General features: G+C 37.3%; 1 protein-coding gene across 4 annotated transcripts in view; it reads right to left on the bottom strand.

Moving 5' to 3' along the window:
• Positions 1 to 20,000, bottom strand: part of LOC137996932 (uncharacterized) — a 74,132-nt gene that overhangs the window by 16,420 nt on the left and 37,712 nt on the right. For all 4 annotated transcript variants that reach the window (XM_068842578.1, XM_068842577.1, XM_068842579.1 and 1 more), the window contains 22 exons: positions 19,725 to 19,819; positions 19,507 to 19,625; positions 18,876 to 18,914; positions 17,687 to 17,758; positions 16,549 to 16,614; positions 15,363 to 15,431; positions 14,908 to 14,970; positions 14,708 to 14,816; positions 14,136 to 14,199; positions 12,991 to 13,150; positions 12,841 to 12,882; positions 12,443 to 12,544; positions 10,735 to 10,833; positions 9,979 to 10,293; positions 8,953 to 9,027; positions 6,777 to 6,878; positions 5,123 to 5,224; positions 4,703 to 4,827; positions 3,759 to 3,820; positions 3,566 to 3,642; positions 3,282 to 3,398; positions 2,667 to 2,735 (listed from right to left, as the gene is read on the bottom strand). In XM_068842578.1, coding sequence (XP_068698679.1) covers positions 2,667 to 2,735; positions 3,282 to 3,398; positions 3,566 to 3,642; positions 3,759 to 3,820; positions 4,703 to 4,827; positions 5,123 to 5,224; positions 6,777 to 6,878; positions 8,953 to 9,027; positions 9,979 to 10,293; positions 10,735 to 10,833; positions 12,443 to 12,544; positions 12,841 to 12,882; positions 12,991 to 13,150; positions 14,136 to 14,199; positions 14,708 to 14,816; positions 14,908 to 14,970; positions 15,363 to 15,431; positions 16,549 to 16,614; positions 17,687 to 17,758; positions 18,876 to 18,914; positions 19,507 to 19,625; positions 19,725 to 19,819 — 2,143 coding nt within the window. The remainder of the gene's footprint in view (positions 1 to 2,666; positions 2,736 to 3,281; positions 3,399 to 3,565; positions 3,643 to 3,758; positions 3,821 to 4,702; positions 4,828 to 5,122; positions 5,225 to 6,776; positions 6,879 to 8,952; positions 9,028 to 9,978; positions 10,294 to 10,734; positions 10,834 to 12,442; positions 12,545 to 12,840; positions 12,883 to 12,990; positions 13,151 to 14,135; positions 14,200 to 14,707; positions 14,817 to 14,907; positions 14,971 to 15,362; positions 15,432 to 16,548; positions 16,615 to 17,686; positions 17,759 to 18,875; positions 18,915 to 19,506; positions 19,626 to 19,724; positions 19,820 to 20,000) is intronic.

The raw sequence follows: 20,000 nt of genomic DNA, 5'->3' as shown, positions 1-20,000 counted from the left end.
AAGCTCAACTAGCCTGTCTTATATGAACAACAGATTTGAAGCGATACATACTAGTAGTACTGTATATATATACTAGTAGTTTGCAGTTATCATGTAATGGATGCAATGCGTTTATAGACTTCTGATTTGTGAGTTTTAATTCGTTTTAAATTAGGTAGACTGCTACAGTCTAGTCTACTCCAGTCGAACCTCTCTAATACAGACAGTGAAGGGGCAGACCAAAGTGTCGGTATTATAGCGGTCACATTGCTGACATCAAGACACAGAAAAAAAAACCAGCACAATTCCAATGATGAGGTTTAAGTTTACCGGTTTCAGCACTTGGACTCCTTCAATTTGACTACTATCTGTTTTGCTGTTATGTGGTCTCATTGATCAGTAGTCCATTCAGTTCAGAAGATTATGCCAAGCCGACCACATTGCTAAAAGGAAAGGCCGGATCACAACAATGGGAACTCCATGCCCTACTCTTTTCGACTAGTGTCGAGAGAGAGAGAGAGTATGAACATTGAAGGGTTGTGAGACGGGGCCTACGGTTTATAGTCCTTGTTCGAGAAGACTATAGAGTCTAACCACTTGCAGATGTCAATAGAAAGGCAGCACTTCTCCTCAGTTATTTTAAGACCCTGAGTGTTGGTCCAACTGGGATTTTGAACCAGCGATCTCCCGCACGAAAGCCCAACGCTCAATCAACTGAGCCACCGGTGCAAGACTTAAACAATAACACGTGCATGAAGTGACCGGATGATGTATGTGTTGTATGGACAATGGGACAATTGCGTCTTTGATTTGTAATTGTTATTGTACGTGATCATAAAAAGTTTCATATACTGTACATTTTATTGAATCAGCTGCTGGTGCAGTAATTTCTTTCTTTCTTTTTAAGGCTTAGCTTTGCAGATACTTTCCCCTTTTTCTCTTTGGTTACATGTCATGGTTTTAACTTGTTTTTGAATTTTCAAAGCTCCAGTTAAAGATAGGTGAATAAAGAGTTGATGTTTGCATAATGAGAAACTCAGTCACAAAACTATATGTCAACACTGGGTCACCGGAGTTTACATGAGTTGGCACCCTGGGGACACGATAATTTTACTTAGTATCCCTTGTCCGTATTAGAGAGGGTCCCCATTAAAGAGGTTCCTTTAAAGGGGCTAGGTCACGCAATTTTAGCCAATTTCAGCACTGATCGAATGGTCATAGAATTAACTAAAATATCAAAATAACTGTTAAAAACTATAGAAGAACACTAACAAAACACACGGAAGCCAAGAAGGGACATGGATGGACAAAACTGGAGAGGATTGAAATGGACTGAATTTGGGTAAATTTGAAAAACGTCAGCCCACCTTTTTTCAAATTTATATCAGTCTATATCAAAATGTCATTTACACAGCTGGAAAATTATTCTCAGTTGTTATGTGGCCGTGATTTTGCAAATGAAAGACTCTTGCTCCGCCAATTTGACGTTTAGAGCTCATAATTAACAAAATTAAACAAAATTACCTAAAATAGCGTGACCTAGCCCCTTTAAGGACTTTCGCACCCAATATGTTCCCACGTACAGATTTTTTTCAAACTTGCCACGCAGAAAGGTAATGATGTACTTTTGCCAAAAAGGCAAATAAAAATGGGGGGTCACCGTGCTCGTTTTCGAGATCATGAGAAGCACTTTTAGAAGACTGTGTTACTTTAAGACGATCTTAGCTCACAACTGTCAGCAATAAAAAAGGTGAAATTTAGATCAGGTAAACGTACTCAATTCAACATAACTAATATAACTAAATTAACCTTTGCAGCTGATGTCTTTTTCTGAGGTGAAATAGACCTTGTAAAACGATACATATTAGTCTAAGAAAGAAAACTTCGGTCGCACGAAAGCATAAAAGGCGAAATATTTGTAACTTCTCACGCTCAGATTTTTTTTGTTTTTTGTTAAAATGGACAAAATCAGAAAAGGAAGTGATCTACGGAAAGAAAAATAGGGGTCACCAAGCATTCAAGAGAGTAAAATCCCGGCAAAGTTCTCAAAACGATGGTATATTCGCACTGTCACGTCATTGCGTGACATTTCAGAGAAGACCTGGGTCCACAGGTATCCCATGATGCCACACGCTTTCACGTTTCATTCTTGTGTAAAATGTTTGCACCTTTAGCATTGTGTTTACCCTCGTGGTCTGCAATGCATGACGTGTGCGTGACATGCGCGAAAAAAAGTGCAGTAGCAATGGGCGCGAACGTCCTTAAAGAAAATGTGTCAGAATTTTTTTTCGGGGCACTGGGAACTGTCCCCAATAGAGAGGTGTCCGTAAGGAGAGGTTTGACTGTAGTTTTCAATGAGTACCATTCATGTGTAAAAGGGTTACATTAAGTTCTCTTTTGTTTATTTATTTATTTATTTATTTATCACGAGGACTGATGTTGATGACAAGGCCAAAAAACCTGAGCAGGTAAAAAACACAGGTCATAAGTCACTGTTTTACCAGCACAGAAACAACCAAAACAGTTTACCAATGCTAACATTAGGCCTAAGGTTAGCTTTAATGAATGTTTTAAAGGATTCTTTCTGTGTTGTTAATAACACGTACATACAGAAAACATAGAGACGAAAATGGTCTTGACTTCAAATCAATGGTGCAAGTAAACAGAGTGTGAAAACACAAACTTGCCTCAACCACAGCTGTTACTCCTGAGTTTCTGACACAAAATCTTTCTGCAGCAATGCCTCTGAAAAACGCCTGTAAATAAAATAAAAATTATATTTACAAAGCATAGCCTTAATTTTAACTAATGAATGAAGGGGTAGTTTCTAAAGAAACTGTGGTACTGCGTCGGTGGGGAAGTATGATACAAAAATTTGGTTTTATCAACGGAGTTGATAACGTAAATTGGCCACCGTACAGAGATTCTAAAAGCTGACGTTTCGAGCGTTAGCCCTTCGTCATTTGTATCTTAATTTTAACTAGTTCATTCCACTTACTCGACGAAAAAAAAAAAGAATTAAGAACACTTTATTTAACAAGAGACATGCATTTAACATCTTGTCATATTCTTGTTCCCATATGGCCCTCACAGGTGTCACAAGTTAAGCTCCGTACAGATTAGGGTGGAACAATGGAGAGCCCATAGAAAATTCAATGGGGCAGGGCTGAGACCCAGCACAAACTAAGCCCAGCCAGGAGGTGCAGTGACGTCTGTCCAAAACTGTGCCAGGCTAGTACTTGCATCGTAACATCATCCCTGTTCCCCAAATGACGCAAAGTTACTTGAACTCAACTGAATACCTTTCCTGCAGTGGCACCATATAAGCAAACATTTCCAACAAGGATATTCTCCTCTGCCTTGTAGCCACTTGGGTGTTGGCTGCTAGGATAAACAATGATCCTGCCACCAGCCAAGCCCTGAAAATCAAAGTAAAATTACAGAACTCTGATTAGTTTGAAATTAATACAGTTGTTGTGAGAGTGTTGGCCAGCACTCAATCATCGCATATTTTTGTCAAAAGAGTCAAGGTCAACATCATTTAAGAAACAGATCAATGACAATGGACAAAACAAGCAATTTTTACCTTGCCTACATAATCATTGGAGTCTCCTTCAAGTTCCAGAGTAAGACCAGGAGACAAAAAAGCTCCAAAGCTCTGACCTGATTGTGAGAAGGAAAAAAAAAAGATGTAAGTATTTCTGCTGTATTTTGGTGCACAAAAGCACAATTTCAAGATTAAGAATACATTAAAGTAATGTTATTTTCTTGTCACTGACCAGCTGAGCCTCTTGCCTTGATGTGAATTGTGCCATCTGGAAGGCCATTTTCACCAAATTTACTGACAAAATGACAGCAGATTTTGAATCATTAAAAGTGACAGTGAAAGCAATTAAGGAAATGCTAAAAAAGTACCGGTAGCTAAGAATTTTATGTTTTAAACATTACACCACAAAGCTTGAGAAAGCTCTGAAAAGGGGAGAGGTCATCTTTGTTGTTATCACTGTCATCCTACTCACAAAGCAAAGGGAGAAAAAGCCTATCTCAACAAGGTAAAACGGAAAGCGTATACAAGGTACCCCTGGCAGCAATGTGTCTTCCACAATAACCTTATCAGAGTACAGCAGCAGCTTGTTGGATAAAGCTGCATGCTAATTTAATCCTCAACTTGCATGCAATTAAGTGTTTAATCCACAGAAAGAAAAGCAAGAATCCCCTCTGCATCACACACAAAAAAGTGCTGCTTTGTATCACTAACTCTGTTTGTGTCTCTCATTTAAATTGTGACACTTCCAAATTTTGTCAACAGACTTAACAAGGGCACCATGCAGGAAGAAATGCAGGGATGGCGCAGTGGTGAGAGAACTCGCCTCCCACCAATGTGGCCCGGGTTCAATTCCCAGACTCGGCGTCATACATGTATGTGGCTTGAATTTGTTGGTTCTCTACTCTGCACTGAGAGGTTTTTCTCCGGGTACTCCGGTTTTCCCCTCTCCTCAAAAACCAAAATTTGATTTGATTTGCGTTAACTTGTTAATTTCAATTTACAGTGTCCCCGATTAGTGCTCTACAGCACTAGAAGATTAGACACTTAAATAAAGTTCCTTTTAAATCTGTTGTATTTCAAAAGATGGGTGGTAAATTTCGCAGTTACTTCATTACGGATCTTGATATCAGCAGGCAAGTCAAGAGTTTTGTTGTTTCCTTTAAATTACTTCATTACCTTGCAATGTGGTAGCTGAGTGTTGTGCCAAATGCACGGTCAGTGTTCATGACAGGAATCTCCAGGTACAACTTCTTTGAACCACCATTGAGGATTTCTGTTGCTGCTTCAATTAGTTGATTGTCCTGTTTACATCAAAAAACAAAATTTAAACTGAACACCAGTAATCGATTGGCCATTCTACAGTTGTTTGCTTAGTGACCTAACCTATGAATGGCTGCAAGGCTGCCCCTGAACTTGTATTGATACAGACCTCACTGCCTTTATCAAGTAAATTGTATTGTTATTGGTCTACATTAACATTAAAAAAGCATGGTGGTTTGTATTAAAACAGGGTCACTGGCAGCCTCGCTTCCATTCTTAGGCCAGGTAACTTAGCTGCAACTGGTAAATGGTATATTGCGTAAGGACAGCACGCACCTTTCGCAGTTCCAGATTGTGACGTTGTTCTTCACTTCCTCCCAAGTGTTCACCAGGACGTAATTCATTACCAGTCATGAGAAGAGGACTGAAGTCCAGCAACTGTTTAAGTAAAACAACACCAGCAGACTTCAAAAACAAAGGTTGGGTTTTAAGTCTTTTTTATGCCTTGAAAAACTTCTTGACTGTTTCAGTCCTCTGTCTAACACCAGATGAAACTAACTAGTTTCCTGAGGTTTTATATTTAGACTTTCCCTTCAACAATCGCAGCAAAACACGGGCAACAACTGCGGAATTGAATCCTGGTCGGGATACATTTTAATTTGCTCAAGGGCATGTGACCAAGAGTCAACCCTATCACATTGCTCGTTTTATTGAGTGAAAGTCTAGTTATATAATGATTAACAATAATTTTGTATTCCATGAGCACGCATTGGATATGAGATGGTAAACAGGATAGCGCAAGTTGGCTATACCCAGTCTCATAATTATCCAAAAAGTGCGAATGGAATAATTGTTTTGTTAAATTTTCATCAAACTCTGAATGTGTCAGATGTTGTGTCCCAGGAAATTTTGCTTTCTCCACCAATTTTTCAGCTTGGCAACACTTGAGAATCAGTTTCCATATATTAGGTCATATATGGTATATGAACTGATAACCAAGATGGAATGAACCAATCCGAAAGAGTTAGAATATATACATAATATCCGAGGTCGACAATTTAATAACAACCCTTAGTCCATTGATAAAAGACATCAAAAGCTGCAGCGATAAAATGATCTGTGATGTATAGACAATAAAAACAGTAAATAAAAATAAATTCTCCAGGACTTTTTCCTTTCAATGAATTGGTCTCTCTTTTTCCAAAACCCTTCAGATCTACCACAACCTTATCCAAAAAAATGCCACTTTCTATAAATAAAGTGCCTTTTGTCTCTGCATGGTCCTTTCAAAATGATTCTACTACCTACTGATAATTATGAAATCTTGATAATATTAAGCTTAACGCTGAAATATTGTCGTTTTTACAACCACTTTCGTTACATCACAATTTTTAAGAAACCTTTTACAACAGTTTTTACAGCTACATGTACATGTACAATGTTTTGAAAAATCACTTCTTATTACCAAAATTGCATTACCTTGCATTGTCAGAAATTAGGAAATCGAATTTCTCCAATTCAATTACAGTTTTCAGTGACCTCATGTTGGCACCCACTTTTTTATTATTATTATTGTAACTACTTATGAGAGAATCCAAACCACATTTATCAAGAAGAGAATGTGCACAGGTTAGGAAGATGAATCCACATACAGCTGTTACCAGTTGTATAACAATCTTTTAGGACCCCAATGGGCCTTTTTACAGTTGCTTGCTCAGCAACCTAGCCAATGAATGGCTGCGAGGCTGCCGGTGACTTTTGTCTTGATACAGACCTCACTGCTTTTATCATGTAAATTGGGTTTTAGTAATTCTAGTAAGTCCAAATTAACATAACAAAAGCACGAAGGTTTGTATCAAAACAGGGTAACAGGAAGCCTCTCTTCCATTCTTAGGCCAGGTAACTCAGCTACAACTGTAAAATGGTCTATTTCCCTTTTTTTCCTTGTCACTTCCTACAATTTTTTAAATGACAATTTGTGAATACATACCTTAACTTTTTCATTCAGTGGATCTGCAGGTTCCAGTAGGTCGCATCTTCCAGTCATGTCACTGAGTTTGCGAAAACCCATCTTGGCCATGTATTCTCTGACCTGAAGGGACATAAAGACCAAACCTCACTGCTTTTCTTGTGTACATGAATGCTGTCCAAATGATAGCTAAATTTCATTTGTATAGAATAGCTTTGATGTATGTTTCTTTGTATACGGCCCCTGAACTGTGAACAGTCTACATTGTACCTGATGACATCTGTTCTTGTGACAATTTAAATCTTTTTAAATGTCTCAACTTAGGACTCGTCTTTTTAAAACTTATTTTTAGCATGTACATGTATGAATTATTTTCCTGTCTTTTGTAAAGTGCTTAGAACAGGACCGGATAAGTGCTACATGTATATAAGTAGTTATTATTATTATCATTATTATTATTATTATTATTATTATTATTATTATTAGATCATGGCCAGCATTGCTTTCATTTGAAGCCAGTGTTACAGAGCACAAAATCGTAAAACTAGCTAAGTTTTTGCTATTTTTGCCAATTACAACTCAAATTACAAATCAGTCAATAATTATTAAGGCATCAGTATACCCCAAATAACAACCTTGCGTTGTTGCTGCTTCACAGTCACGTTTCTTAAAAACCCCAATAAAGTATATACTTTCTGAAAGCTTAGGAATTGTAGATTCCGATTATTAGTTGATTTAAGGCAAGAAATATAAACCTTTGATCATTTTTCAAAAGTATGTAGTTTAACAAATTGAGTTCGTTTCTGGTCAGAATTTAACCGGACAAAGCGAGCGACATTGCTACGTTTTCTTCACACCAATGGTCTAAAAGCCGTGTTGGGGAATTTCGATTAATTGTCTGGTTTATTTTTATACGCTGTTAAACTTTAAGTTTTTATAAAACACGCATTAGCTTTGCTTAAATACTCATAATTCTCGAAAGAGGCAAATAATTAAAAAAATTTCCGGACACATTATCAGGCAACATTCTTGCCAAATATAAAGCAAAATACACTTTAGGGCGTTTTTTCCGGTGTAGGGAGATTAGATCTCAAAACGTTTGAATTAAAAGTAATTACCTGCTGATCGATAAAGTGAGGGCTCTTCTTACATAGACAATAGCAATTTATCTTGCTCAAAGTATGAGCCTTTATCACTAGCGGCGAGCGCTGCGGCCCATTCCTTATTATTTACATGTAATAACTACTTCTGAAGTTTTCCGTTTTGGGGCCTTCTTCTCACTTGAAAAAGGACACAATCTTTTGCGTTTCCTTTTTGAAGCCATCTTCCACAACAAACAAATTGATTATGCGTGACAGACTAAATCGCGTAATGCAAAGGAAAACATGCTGCCCTTCTATAACGTGACTTTTAATGGCAGTTTAATAGATAATGACAACTTGTTGACAGCTTCTCATTAGAGATAATTTATTCATATAATCATTTTTCCTTTATAACTTTGTCTACTAGAAACCTTTTTTCGCTGAACTTTTTGCAATTAAAAGAACTCAATGAGATGTATACTACCTGGAAATATAAAAACTAGATTTTGGCAAAATAAGTTATTATCAATTTTGGGGTATACTGATACCTTAAATTACATTTGACACATTTACAAATTAGATCAGAGCCAACACGAGTAACGTCTTCTAAAACAAGTACAATTATCCGGTATTATGAATCATATTTCAAAAGTCCCAAATAACAGCAAGTTACTATCCAATTAACTGTATTAGTTATTGTACAGAAAACACATGAAACAAGACTAGTGCAAATAGTCCAAAACATTGTACAGTTGGTTACTGTGCTCTAGGTTATTGTACAGTAGAGAACAGGATTGAGTTAAGTTAAGGTGCTGATGTTTGCGCCTAACAATCTATTGCGAAAAAGTTGGATAATAAATAGTGTATTAGATGTTTTGGTGTATAGTATTTCTGAGTGTATTTCTATAAATTATACAAATACAAGTCTCCTTTCACAGTAAGCTAACATAACTTGATCTAATCAGCAAAAGCATATTTTAAACTATAAGCCTTCTCAACCATAAATTGAATGTATCGATACGCGTCACACTTGCAGGAAATCACACTCAGCCTCATGTATACCATATTGTGCATTTCATTAAACTAGCAAGCTAATAACACGTATTGACTCTCACCTCTTCAGCTAGCATAAAAAAGAAATTGATAACATTCTCTGGTTTTCCAGCAAACTTCTTTCTCAGAACAGGGTCCTAAAACAATAAGTACTTAATAATTGTTTTCAACATACAGAAAATAATAATTACCATTTGTTGTTATTGTTGCCATTATTATTATTATTATTATTATTAATTTTTTATTTTTATTTTGTTGTGCATTTGATTAATAAGTAGACTCAGAACTTGAAATTCCAATCAATGGTTTTATTTTCCACTGCCACCAATCACTATCACAGAACAGGTTGATGGGTCACATCCAACTTGCGTTTGGTAGATTTTGAATCATGATGCACTTGTTGGTTCCTGTTTTAAAATTAAGATTTGATTTTGATCAAAACAAGTTGATAAATGATGCAGAACCTTCTGATGACAGGCAAACGCTTGAAATGTCAGCTTACAAATCTTCCTTACAGTGGTAAATTTACCTTCATCAACCCATTGATAAAACCAAATTTCTTTTTTCACTTCATTTAAATTACCAAAGTGCATGGCACCACAGTTTCTTAAAACCCCTTCATAGTGCGTGGACATGCATATATACTGAAAGGTGCAGTAGGACTAGTGAAATATTCATAATAATATTCATAATAATAAAAACGTCATAGGGAGAAAAGTAGACGCCCGCAGAGGATTATCATGGCCATGTTTAAGGGACATATCTTCAAAGACAGTTGTTAAGAATGTTGCCATACATTTGCCTTTAATTCTCTCTTGTGGGCAATGAAAGTCCACGGGCAGTAGTGACGAATGAATAATTATTAAGAAATAGAAAAATCAAATAGTCAATTTCTGGTATATTTGAATCTCTCAAAAATGTTGTTGTCAGTAGAATTCATCACCTGCGTGTACTATATCTTAGTAAATAATGTGCTTTTTTTTCTGGAACAGGCACTTCACTGCATTGTGATTTCCACAAACACTGTACATGTATGTCTTCCTAACTGGAAGATACCTTAAACCATGACAAGATTCATGAAGTATTACCTGTGTAGCTATACCAACAGGACAGGTATTCAGATGACATTTTCGCATCATAGTGCAGCCCATAGCTATGAGAGGAGCAGTAGAGAACCCAAATTCATCTGCACCAAGCAAGGCCCCAATTACCACATCACGTCCTGTTCTAATCTGTCCATCAACTTGCAGGATAACTCTCTTTCGAAGGTTGTTTAATACAAGGGTTTGATGGGTTTCTGCAATGCCGAGTTCCCATGGTAACCCAGCATGTTTTATGCCTGACCATGTGCTGGCCCCAGTTCCTCCATCATGACCAGAAATGACAATGTGTTCTGAATGACCCTATCAAAATTGAATAACATTTTACCAGTGAATACAACTTGATTATTACATTGTTCATTACTTCATGCAATCATGCATGAGCAATAAAACATTTCCTATATCAGCCTTTCACTGCAATACACAATAAAAATTATAATTGCCAATATTGATTTTATATTTTTGGATTTTGGGCCAACTGCAACCTTTTCAAGCAAAGACTAGAATACAGGCAGCTGGCAACTTCCATCAACCCTATACATGTAGCATATTTAGGGTCTCAGCATGAATGATGAAATGAAACCATTACCAGTAGATAATAATACTAATACTAAGACTACTAATAATAGAACTTTATTTTCACACAATAATGTTTTCAAGCTAAATAGCTTGTGGGGTCATGCACAAATGAAATCAAATGAAACCAATACATATCAAATTATCTTTGTTTTAGAGTGTATTTACCTTTGCAACTCCTGCAGCAATTACACCCACTCCCACTTCAGACACCAATTTCACGCTGATACGAGCTTGAGGGTTAGAACACTTGAGGTTGTAAATAAGCTACATACAAGGAAAAAAAAATAACATCAAAAATTTAACCAAACTGCTATAGCTCACCACCAATTGATCAAGCTTGCACAGCCCTCATTGACCCTTACAAGCAAGACATCTTGGTCATTGTCAGGCCATTATGTCACGTACAGCTCCATGTTTAACGGTTGTGTTTTCACTAGGACAATTTTAACTAGATAAAGCCGGAAAAGTCCGGAAATACAGTGAAAACACCTCGTCTTGGTTTTAGCTAGTTAAAAATGCAAGCTGTTTTCACAAGCAAAAACAAGGGATTTTCTCGCCTTTACGAGCGGAAATTCACGCAGAGTTATACTACCTCGCGAGATGGTATAACTTGTCGTGATAAACACCGCAGCCAATCAGGCCGCGCGTCTTGACAGAAACTTGCCAAATAATGTGGTGATGTCATTTTCCCTCTTTACAGACAAGTCCCTCGCGGTTGAGTTTGAGAAATTCAAAAAGGAAAACGATTTCAACAGTTATTTCTTTCGATTTACAATCCCCCGACCCCACTGGATTCTCCATTTCTTCGGCCAGGTCCTTAAACCAGAATTGTGGTCTTGGATAAGCCTACATATATGTAGTCTTGCGCTTATGGCGCTGAATGTTGTTTCATTGTTGGATTGACAGAATTATTTAAAACATTTCGTCGCATCTTCCTTATTTGTGAGGACATAAGCCTCATTGGCTCCCTCTACTTGTCAAAAATACAGCGAAAATAATCACAAGAAGTCATTCCAAGCACTACGGCCCCTTTCATATTTTTATTATGGCGCGGTTTTGCAATTTGAATCCTCTGAGTTAGCGGCTTAGATTGCGGGTTAAATTTCACAGTGAAAACAGTTGTCACTTTTAGCTAGTAAAAGTCAGTTTCTAAACAAAGCCTAGAAAGAATTTTCAGCTAGTTAATCAGCCTAGTGAAAACACAACCAACAAGTGGAAAGCACCCTATACATTCATCAGTGGTTACATTATAAGTACCAACAGCTGACGAAAAGCGTTGTCTACTTCACTCGGAGAAGTTTGCAACTTTTTTCACAGAATTGAAAAAATTAAATACAGCTTCTTTCAAAGCTCAAATTAACCCTTTGACTCCCAAACTGGCCTGAACAGGTCAGCCTTTACTCTAACGCCAGACGATTTTACTCGTCAATGGGCTAAAGCCCATTTTGGCAATAACATCTAAATGCAAGTACCCTTCCATTTTGCTTTTGAAATGTGGCATTTGAGAGTGCATGTTTCTTTAACCCACTGACTTTTAGGAGTGAGACTAATAATAGATTTTACTCTGTCTAACGCCAGACTATTTTACTTGTTAAGGGGGCCGGGCCTGGGCGGTTCGCACCTGCATCATGACCTGCACCTTTTTGCCCCTACGAGGTTGCCAATAATTGACAAGTAAAATCATCTACAGTGTCAGAGTAATTTTTAAGTGTCACTATTACAAGGCAAAGGGTTAATAATTAACTAATAATATACCTGTTGTCATGATCCTGTGCACACCAATTTGGGAAGACAGAAGCAGAGCATAAAAAGAAACATTCCACAAAGTGTAACAAGAAAAGAAACAAGTAAGAAGTGCTAAAAGATGGCTCACCTCAGCTAAATCCTCAATGGAGTAGATGTCATGATGAGGGGGAGGGCTGATAAGTCCAACACCTGGGACAGACTTGCGAGTCTTTGCAATCTCTTTGGAAACCTAATAAAAGACAATATTGACACCTGCACTAGATGAATTATTAAAAACAACAAAACAAGAGTTTGCAAGTTAACCCTAACCTCTGGTTTTACTAATTGGCCAATTTGACTCATCAATGTATAACTAATTTATAGCACAGGATAATTTGGGTTTTCTTTAGTGAAAAATCAAGGAGGCCCACCAACAAAAGTACAAGATAGTTACTTGAAGGCATTGATATTATGCAGACCACTAATTAATTAAAATAATAGCAAGGATTTTTACACTCCACTTTGAAAGAAAATATTTGCAAAAACCTTGTATCCAGGCAATTCTCCTCCTTCTCCAGGTTTGGCACCCTAAAAACAATTCCGTATTTGAGAAAAGCTTAACACCAGCAAAGATCGTTACTTTGGTGGTTTTCATGAACAAACAAGATGTCACTTTTGTTGGCTGTACATTTTTACCTGGGCCATTTTAATCTGCAAGTCATCTGCCATGGCCAGGTACCAAGCATTCACTCCAAACCTTCCTGATGCAACTTGTCGAATGGCTGACCGCGTGTTGTTGTCAGCTCCTCTTATGGGATCTTCACCCCCTTCACCTGTGTTACTCTTCCCACCAATCCTGAAAAGACACCAATGCACATATGTCCAAAATTCTGCTGCTCAGATGCAATTTAAATTTTGATAGACACCATGAAGTGTGAACAGTTGTGAATAGAGAGCTTAAATTACGCACATGCATTTTTGAGACACGGACAGCAACCGGAAGTGAGCTGTTTTCCCTTTTAACTTGTTTCACACAATCACATTTTTAGATCTCTTCCCCATTGGAGATGATTAGTATAAAAAATCTGGGAGACACCACTGTTCTGGCACGTTAAATTTTCTCCTCCGCAGTTGTCGTCCGCTCCTCAAACATGCGCGTGCTTATAAGCTCCCTAATGTTTCTTAGGCAATAACGGAGGAAAGGTGGTCTGGAAAATTAAGGTGTGAATGGGACACTGGTACAAAGCTGGTACCCAGTGTAAATACCAATGACCTTTTTACAGCAACACAGTGTTAGAGCTGGAGTTGCTATTAGGTCGGTTATCATTACAACATGTTCACTTGCTGAGTAATTTTCGACACTTAAGTGACATTTCTAAAGACATGTACATGGATGTTGACAAGAAGGGTAAGGCAAAAATAAATGAACAAGCCCTTCATTATCCTGCAATATATATAATTATATATTCTGGACATATATTTCCTGGTATTATTTCCTGGCTTTTGATGCTCTAGAGGTATAGCTCTAATCAATACAATCATACAGGTAACACAGCAGAGCTCTTTTAATCAGTTGTCACTTCTCATTCTTTGATTTAATATGTTTACTGTAATAATACCTTGCAAACCTCATATTAAGTAATGCCATGCTATTAAGTAATTAAGGCAATTGCATGACTATGTGTGCTTGCAATATAATAATAATTATTTTTAAAAAAAAAAGACATTTTATCATGAAAACGACCAACTTCAGGAAAAGAACAATATTACTGGGACACAAAAAGGTATCAGTGTTACAGCTGCATTAACGACAACTCAATGAACAAAGCAAACAAGCTCACTTATTCATGGCCTTTGCAAGAGTTGTATGAGTCTCATATGAAATGGATCCAAAGCTCATGGCACCTGTTGAAAAAATGAAGGTACATTACAAAAACTTCAAAACATTGATAGATTAAGATTGTTCAGGCAAGTGCAGAGACTACTCTATTTTGGTTTTGCTACTCTGGTCCCCTCCAAGAAGTGACACCCTTATCTAACACCAGACAATTTAACTCAACAGTGGGGTCCAAATCTGGGGTTAAAGGGATAATGCTGGGACCCCGCACACATAGACCCACTGATACCCCCCCCCCCCCTCTCCCAATTTTTGACCCCTTCAGATTCCCTGCAGGCATTTTAGCTGGAATGCATTTTTTGGACGACACCTAACCCTCTTTCACCAATAATTTAGTCACACAACTGATTCAAACAAACCATTTGTAAAAACTACAACACATCTGAACTATCTCAGGGATATGTGAAATATTTGGATCTGTGATATTCCAACAAAGGAGATGAGAAGCTGACTTTTTGTTTTGAAGTGAAGACTGTGATTGTTAACTTTCCCTTAAAAGAGTTGTCCAATGGCTACCTGTAGCAAACCTTTTGACTATTTCTGAAGCAGGTTCAACTTCTGAGATGTCCAAGGGTTTCTTAGCAAATTTAATCTGCAGTTGTCCACGTAAAGTGCAAGAGCGCACCTACAACATTTGCAAAAATAAAATTAATGAAAACTCTGTTATTCAGTTCAGTAAAGGTCAACCGAGAGAATGCAACCATAAAAACACCAACCACTTCAATGGATGTTTCACTGTACTTCTGATATGAAGGTTGACTTTTCATTCGCACCGCATCCTGTATAATGGAAAGGAGGAACATTTTTTTTCTCTGGGTTTCTTAACGTCTTAAACCAATGACAACAGAAAACAGTACCAAGGAAATGAATTTGATTACTAAATTATTGGCACTGAGATTATTTGCCCAAATAAAGTCTTGGTTAATCAAGCAATTATTGTCTAGACTAACAATGACCTTGCAAAAATGAGAGGGAGGCAAGGTAATGAATGTGGAACTCATGATGTTGGCCACTAGACTTGGATATGGAAAAAGGCTTCCAATGGGGGCAAAGATACCAAAAGAGTGCTAACTACTTATTAAGCAGTCCTGAATGCATGACAAATTATTGTTTACCAACAACTTGAGATGATGATGATGATGATGATGATGATTATTATTATTATTCTCACCTGAAGGTTTGCAATACACTTGGGGTCATTTATATGTTTTTCTCCTCCCTCGCGCCAGTGGTACTCACCCTATCAATATTTTACAAAGACCTCATTTAATCAAAAATGTGATCAATTATGTCTATTACAAAAATGTCTGCTACTAGTCCACCAATTTGTTGCTACATGAAAAGAGATCTTGCTACTTACTTTAAGCCCTATGAGAGACAATAGGGAGCTTACGAAACGAGGACGACGACGGCTTCGAGGACTTCATTGAAAAATACGAGTTCGCGTTATTCATATCACTACGGAACTATTTCATGTCGTTTCGCGTTAAAAATGTGTAGTAACTGTTGAGGAATTAAACTGGTATGAGTGGGTTGGAAGCGTAGAGAGAGAACTGAAAATTCATCGTCATGTGCTAAAGTCCTCCACAGAACCTTGAATTTGGTCATTTCACGTCGTCATTCAGGAGATGACGGCAAAGAAATGTACCAAAATGTAAAACGCACGTGCAGAGCGTGCAGAGCCATTGTTTTTGCTCACTAAACCTATTGTTTTGTAGCGTCGTCGTTGCCGTCGGTGTCGTCGTTTCGTAAGCTCCCTATTATCGATCTAAAACACAGCAGAGGATCAGAACAGTCTGGCTCTGGTTTTGCAAGCAGAGGCTCCAGTCTAGCTTAAATACACTTTGTTCATGCATTGGATTTCTCTTTGATTTGTCCAAACTCAACCATACTTTAATTGTAAATGTCTCCATCCAATCACATTATGTCCAGAAATGCACATAATCAGATGGGAGCTATAGTTTTGATATTCATAACTACATGTCATGTAAGTTTCCCCTCACTCCTCTACCCAACTTTGACATCATAAAATAATGTCTAGGAATACACTACGTTTTACCCTAAAATCCAAAAATAGAAGTAACGGCAACCCAACAACTTACCTATCGCTGGAAATATATAGCGAAGGCTTCACTTAATGGGTCACTTCATGTTAAATTGGCCGGGTTTGCATCTAGTCTATGAGCATTTCTAGACACAAGTGATAAATACTGGTGCACTTAGCTTAATATGGATTATTTTCTTAAGGAATGAAATTTTAAACAAAATTAAGGGGATTGGAGGCATAATAGGTAAACTTCATAAATTATCTCAAATTGAGGAAGCCATTACACTCAAGTGCTGAAGTTAGCGCCTACCTTGTTATTCACCAGGACATTGTCACATTCACGATCAGCAAATGCTACGTGGTGCTTGCTCAAGGCCTGCAACAAATTGGTATCATTGTGCCATTTCAGATCTAAGCTGAGTATACTTGTGAACAATGGACCTTCTACATGTAGATTCTCAAAAGTCTTCAAACATTCTTCCCCTACTGAGCTATTTGCGAAACTAAACCATGAATATAGTCTTTAAACATGTTTTCAAGATGATAAAAATCAAAAGTTAATGATATTAAGCGTTCCGGTAATTTTTTTCAAGTGGGGGGGGGGGGGGGTCATGCATGTAGACAATTTGAAGGGTCACCCAGACTTCGCACCGCCAGTGGCCCCTTGGCTCACTCGTTCATATGTTGAATTATTTTGTAATGTCCTAGCCCGTTTTGAGGTGTTTTACTTTTTTAAGCTTTGGTAATTCAGTTCAACGATAACAAAACACTGTCTTGAATAAAACTCACTTGTTTCTTCTGTAAGTTAAATAGTCTGCCAAGAAATTAACTGCAAATTGCTTTGAATTTGAATTCTCAGCGAAAGTTTAATGACAATCGATCGTAAAAATTAACCCTAAAACTTCTGCAGTCTCTGACTTCTATGAATCATGGGGAAGGTCACGATGTTCTGTCAAAAGGAAGAAATTGATCACGTGTTACGCAACCAGAAAGGTGCACGTGATCACCTTGTGTCAGGGTTCTTGTTTACACTGAATGAACTACTGGGAAGAATGTTGATCGTTCGTCACTTTCAGAGTTAAACAACACCAAGAAACTTCCATCTTTCTTTTTAAAATTTTGCTGTAATATTTTATTATCTAACTGAATATTTACATTTCATCTGTCGGGTCAGGAAGCCTTCTTTGTCGGGTTATTGATCCAAGACCCGACTCTTATCTGGAACACTGATATTGGAAAGTTCCATGTCATGAAACCTCTTTTTCAAAAAGATACAGCCAATATTAATGGAACCCTAAAACAAGCCTGAAATATTTCACAACTTTAGAAAATGGCCCCTGGACTCTTTATCATACCACTTTTAGCATCGATTTACATGTATCTTACACTAAAGGTTACATGTATATATGTCCATTCAAGTTGCTCAAAATACTGAAGTATTATCTTACTTCTTGAGCAAGGATTTCAAACGTTACACCACTGAGTCGGGATGCTGTTCCAACAAAGCACTTCTCTATAACCTTCAAACAAAAGGACTGCTTATAAACACAATAATAATATTAATATTATTCTTACCCTTAATACAAAGAAGACCATTGGCTTTTAGTATCACCCAACTAGTGGACCAATGCAAATCCTGCATTTTGATTGGCTACGCTACTAGATGACTACTAGTACATGTAATAGTCCTCGAGTATGGAAAAGCGTGACACTTTCTTTCGTTTTATTCCAGCCAAATAAATATTTCTTCAACTTGCATTCGTTAACTTTATAATTACCTTTTCTGTTCAACTAGTTGGGTACGTGATTCTAAAAACAATTAGACCCTTCGCCCTCAAGGGCCACAGGTCTACAGTAATTGTTAAATACATGTATTAATAATTTATAAAGCTTGTTTGTAACATTCCATGAGACTAAAAAAATGCTCTACCCTGGAGAGAAGTAATTTCTAACAAGGTGAGGGTAAGGGATTGAAGACAGAAACACTGTTAAAAGAATATTACTGATCCACTTGCACCTTTGAAGTGAATGGCTTCCTGTACGTCTTAATATCATGCACACAAGTGACACCAAAATAATGATATGTAGATTTAGCCAAGCCTAAAAGCAGAGCTCATGAGTTATTTATTCTTACTGTGTTAAAAACAACAACATTCCTTTAGTTAGGTGTCCTGGTTACAATAAGTGAACCCGGCTTAAGCCTGTCTTCCAATCAAAAACCAGTACCTGGTCGGCAGTCAAAAAAAAAAAACAAACCAGCTGATCTCAATGAGCTCCAAACTTGTGCATACAACGTGGTCATGTGATACTGCTTAGTGGATACCTTGTTTTCACAGGTATCAATTGACCATAACGTGGATGTCCAATATCAAGTATGTACCATGTAAACTAGCTGGAGTACGGCCGACATCTTGGGCACAAGTATATCAAGTATTGACTACTATTATTATTATTAGAATATAATTAATTATTGGGCAACTTCATTGTTGTTGTGCGTACGTGCTCACAAGCAATGCTTATAGCCATGATTACCATGAGAAAAAAAGGCAACTCATGGGTTCCTATGAGTATGGCGCATTGGCAGCCAATAAAACGGATGTCAAATTGAACATGGCTATTAAAAAAAACTTCACATACCTCCTCTGCAAGTCCAACAGCCTCAAATATTTGAGCTCCCTGCAAAAGGAGTATTAAACACAGATAGTTTTGAGCTGGACGCGGTACACCTACCAACTTTAATAAACTTTAATAAATAAATTATTAATTGCTCCTTCACACTTATCAAAGCATCATGTAACATTATTTCAATTCCTAATTTTTTCACTACCAAAATATTTTGTGTTCTTACAAATTCAAAACAGGGAAATTGAATCAGCGTCTTGTACAAAGACAACTAATATATATCACCACGCCAAATCTTTAACATTATTTTATCAATCAACTTTATTAAATCTTTCAGGTTGAATTGTGGTGATGATCAGCAAACTCATGATTTTACACTTTCTTTGATCCCTGTAAATGCACTGCATGGGAAAGAAAAGGAACTATTTTGATATAATATTATAAATAAAATAAAATATTCATCTTTGAGGATCACAAGGTGATTGAACAGTTGACAGTCACAAATGCCTCACAAGAGACCCACAATCTTGATACCCAGATGTTTACAGAATGGGATGAGTGAACGACATTACGTTTGCAACCCTTTGGAGCAGCTGTCATCGAACGTTGTAATGTCATGAGTCTTTAATATACCTCAGATGCTTACCTTGTAACTGTGAAGAGTGGATATTCCCATTTTAGCCATGACCTTAGCAATGCCTTTCTGAACCGCAGCAGAGAAGTTGTACACTATATTTTTGTCTGAGATAGGAGGATCCAGCAAACCTAAAAGGAAACATAATTATTTCTTGTTGCAATTGGAACTTCCTCTTAACTTTTTGAGAATGGTATAAACTAAAATATTAATGTTCAATGCCTTATTACCTTGGTCCCGCTGATTAGCGACAGTCTCAAAAACTAAGTATGGGCAAATTGCATCTGCTCCGTAACCAAGCAGGACACAAAAGTGATGAATTTCTCTGCAGGAAATCATGGAGAATCAATGTCAGTGATTTACGTACTTGCAAATTACACAAATGTCTTTCTTTGTACACTAATTCAGGACAGCTTTTCAGTGCAAACAGGATGGATTGTATGTACTCAAGATGCCTCAGGGTGGCTCTTGAAGTTTCTTAGTGTTAAATAAGCAAGGCTATAGAA

This window comes from Montipora foliosa, chromosome 3 (genome assembly GCF_036669935.1).
Source record: "Montipora foliosa isolate CH-2021 chromosome 3, ASM3666993v2, whole genome shotgun sequence".
Classification (NCBI taxonomy): Eukaryota; Metazoa; Cnidaria; class Anthozoa; order Scleractinia; family Acroporidae; genus Montipora; species Montipora foliosa.
The sequence above is the reverse complement of the archived record's forward strand: the minus strand, read 5'-3'. Positions and strand labels throughout refer to the sequence as shown.